A 3,727-nucleotide genomic window follows, 5' to 3' on the forward strand; every position below is an offset into this window, starting at 1 on the left:
ACACACACACACACACACACACACACACACACACACACACACACACACACACACACACACAGGGCTGTACTTTCCATACAGAGGAGCCAAAATGGCCGATAATACATGTTGTTACCCTGGCTCCACTTAACACGAAGCCTTGAATATTCTGCACTGAACGGAGGTATTTAGTTAAATACATCTACAGTAAGTACAGGGTCACACGTCGTGGCTTTCTTATTGAGTCCATTTTACCCACACCCCCCCCAACACACACACCAATAAATGAGGACGATACAGTTGCCTTGATCCGACGTCCCAACCACAGACTTTACATTGACGCGTCATTTGGTTTTCCCTAAAGACAGGTATGCAAAATGGACACGGGGAACTAACCTTTGGTCTTAATTTACCTGTTGTCTTTGGTTATATAAAAACCAACAGTGAAGCCTTTAGACCAGCCCTGCACAATAACCCTTGTTTTGTGCCTCTATAGCACATTGTGCATCACCACAAGCTTGTAGACGTAGAGGCCTCAATGGAGAGAAGGGAGGGCACGGCAGCGCTTCAACACCTATTTCATACCGTCTGGTTGAAACTCACTGAAGGAAGCAGCTGCGTTTGTTATGCAGTCGGCTCGTGAAATTAAACGAGAATCAAAGTTATAAAGAAATTGCATTGTACCTGTACATGTGTAATGACAATAAAGTTGAATCTAATCTAAATACCAAGTTATTAAAAAATCTAAATTGCAAACGGGTGAATCGAGACTGCTATTTTTTTTAATTTATTTTTGCGGCCTACTTTGGAGAAACACTTAAAGGAATTTGACTGACGATCACTGTTGAGTTTCTAAAGTCCCAGAAAGTGTAGATTTCTTTACAGTCGGGGGGGGGGGAGAAGAGAGAGAGAGAGAGAGAGAGAGAGAGAGAGAGAGAGATGCTTGGGATTTAATTCTTTCACAATACATGGCTGCTGATGGAATTTGTGTAGCTTCTCATGCATTGCAATATGTAGTAACAGTATTGTGACTCAATAGTACTGCAGTACTACCGAGTATTGCAATGTTCTTTTTCCTTATTTAACAAAAACACACGTTGAATAATACACTTATACAGACAATATATTGTCACACATTTCTAAAGACTGTTTTCTAAGAAGAATGCACATCACGTCAGACGTTTATTTCCATTGGTAAAGAAGATCATAACCTGGATTTTCAGCTTTTGTTTCGTTTTGCAGGAAACGGATATGATGTAGTTGCCATCGGCGATACTGTAGCAGTAGAACATTTAGGTGAACCATTGGTTAAATTAAAATAAATTAAAATAAATTAAAATAAATAAATTGCAATATTGCTTTACAAGGTTTATTCTAACATCAGGACGCAGCAGGGTTATTCAGTGTGGGGGGGGGGGGTCACCGAAATGGCCCATTTGAGTGACATCCTCTTGCATTATTTAGCCCCCGCCCCCCAAAAAATCATGCAGTTGACTTGGGGTACCAACCTTTAGCCTTATTTTAATTATTGTCTTTGGTTATAAAAGAGCACCGAGTCGAATGCCACGAGCCGGCTTGGTTACATAATTATAATATATAATAATAATAATAATAATAATAATAATAATAATAACAATAATAATAACAATAAGAGTTTACTCAAAGAGAGTAGCTGACATGTTTTGCATGGATGCCGTTTCCAGCTTCCTGCTGCAGACACGGACCACTCAGAAAGTTGATTTTACAGTCTCTGAAGAGATTAAATGATATTTCGGCGCTGGTCACGACTGTGTGGGAGAAGGAGATTCCTCGGTGCAACAACACAAATAAGTAGGCTGGAAATAAATTAAAAAATAAATAAAAAAAAGAGCCTAAAGAGCTTTTTTTCTCTTTCAAGTTGCCTGGTGCTGTGAATAGAAAGAAATACTAAAGCATGGGACTGAGACTGTCCAGAAGACCTTTCTCATCCCTTCATCTCTTTTCCTTTCTAGCACATTTAAAGGGCCAGCGTGTAATGTTTTTAGGGCAAAAATCTGTGTTGCCCGTTCACAAACTTGACCTTTTTCAGGAATACTGACCACCAACGTCAATTCCAAGTCTTCCCTTTGGCTTCAGATTTGACATTTCCACTTGCATGCATGAACAGGGGTGGACGGTCCATATTCACGCGCCATCTTTAACTACGTTAGCCGGTGAGGGACATTCAGGACGTACTGCTCCTCCTTTTGTTGTCACATGATAAACTCCCAGGTGCTGCTAATGGGCATCGCTGCCTACCGGCCTCGGCAAGTTCGAAGGAGGATATTAAAAAAAGAGCAAGAGACCGGCATCATGATCATAAAAAAAAAAAAAAAAAAGAGTGAACATTTGAGCTGCCTTCCAAAGATGGACAGATCTGATGAAGGAAAACTCAACTTCTCTAAGGCCCACACCGGAAAATGAGAGTAGCATTAAGGGCCCGATATGTGTGATTTTATTGACATGCTTTTAGTTAAGAGAAAAAAGTAGAATATCTTTGACTGTGTCACGGTTCCATTATCTTTATTGTGACTGTTATTGCCGCTGTGCCACGTGCAAGCGTAGCTTCAAAGTCGGCAAAGCGGATCGATAAAATAATTCTTTAATTGAAAAACACAAGTGAAAGAAAAGTTCTTCCCACACAGACAAAGACACGGAGTCCGGCCTCCAGAAAAGCCGGGTTTTCTTCTTCACATCAGTGGCCAATTTCCTGTACGCACAACCTTTATGATCAGGAGTTTCCTGTTTAACTGGCCAGCTTCCTAAGGTAACCGGGTGCTTATTCACAGAAGACAACTCAGAGCATTTTCAGGATTTGGTGCAGCTTCTGAGCCGTTTTGGGACGCACCCTGAGCTATAACTAAAAGACTCAGATCTGATGATTGTGGTTGGACTTCTTCAGCTTTTAGTTTACTCTTTAGGCTTTTTGAGGGTTACGGATTTATTATCTGCTCAACTTTTCCAACATTTTAGACATAGATAGATAGATAGATAGAATAGAGTTGTGAAGGGTAGAGACACTGAGGCTGATCACCAAAGGCAGCACTAACATGGACTAATTAGTGGGAAGGTAGTCTCAAGTTTACACTTGTGTTTTATCTATTTTATGAATTTTGTGTAAAGCACTTTGAATTGCCCTGTTGCTGAAATGAGCTCTACAGATAAAGCTGCCTTGCAGTTAGTTGCAGTGTTTCCTCCATTCATTCATTCATTCATCACCGTGGCTCTTACCGTGACCGGAGCGCCTGCCAGGCGGCGTCCACGTCAGCGTACATGTTCTTCTCCGAGGGTTTCCCAGAGCTGGCGCCGTAGCCCGAGTAGTCGTAGGAGAAGACGTTGCAGTTGATGCGCGAGCCCAGGCCGATGTAGAAGCTGCTCATCTGGCCCAAGTCCACCGCGTTGCCGTGGGAGAACAGCAGCGTGTAGCGAGCGCTCGGCGAGCAGCGGACGAACATGCAGGCGATGCGGTTCCCTCTCGTGGTGCGGGTCATGAAACACTCGATGGCGTCCTTCTCGCGGGACGAGTACTGCCAGTCGGCGCGCTCGGTGAGGTGCAGCGTCCAGCGGCTGCCGCTGTCGTCGGGGATGAGGCTGTAGGTGGGCTCTGGCGGCAGGAAGGCCAGCTTAGACGCGATCTTACTCGGGCACGGCGGGCAGCAGAACAGGCAACATAGCTCGCTGAGGGATAGGTGGTTCATCCTCAAAACACTGGGGGGGGGGGGGGGGGGGG

At 43.8% G+C, this 3,727-nt stretch overlaps 1 protein-coding gene across 1 annotated transcript in view; it reads right to left on the reverse strand.

The window, feature by feature from the left end:
* The window catches only part of abhd17b (abhydrolase domain containing 17B, depalmitoylase), a 13,802-nt gene that overhangs the window by 5,726 nt on the left and 4,349 nt on the right, over nt 1–3,727 (reverse strand). The window contains exon 2 of the mRNA XM_034870918.1: nt 3,229–3,705. Coding sequence (XP_034726809.1) covers nt 3,229–3,695 — 467 coding nt within the window. The 5' untranslated portion in view covers nt 3,696–3,705. The remainder of the gene's footprint in view (nt 1–3,228; nt 3,706–3,727) is intronic.

This window comes from Etheostoma cragini, chromosome 5 (genome assembly GCF_013103735.1).
Source record: "Etheostoma cragini isolate CJK2018 chromosome 5, CSU_Ecrag_1.0, whole genome shotgun sequence".
NCBI classification, from domain to species: Eukaryota; Metazoa; Chordata; class Actinopteri; order Perciformes; family Percidae; genus Etheostoma; species Etheostoma cragini.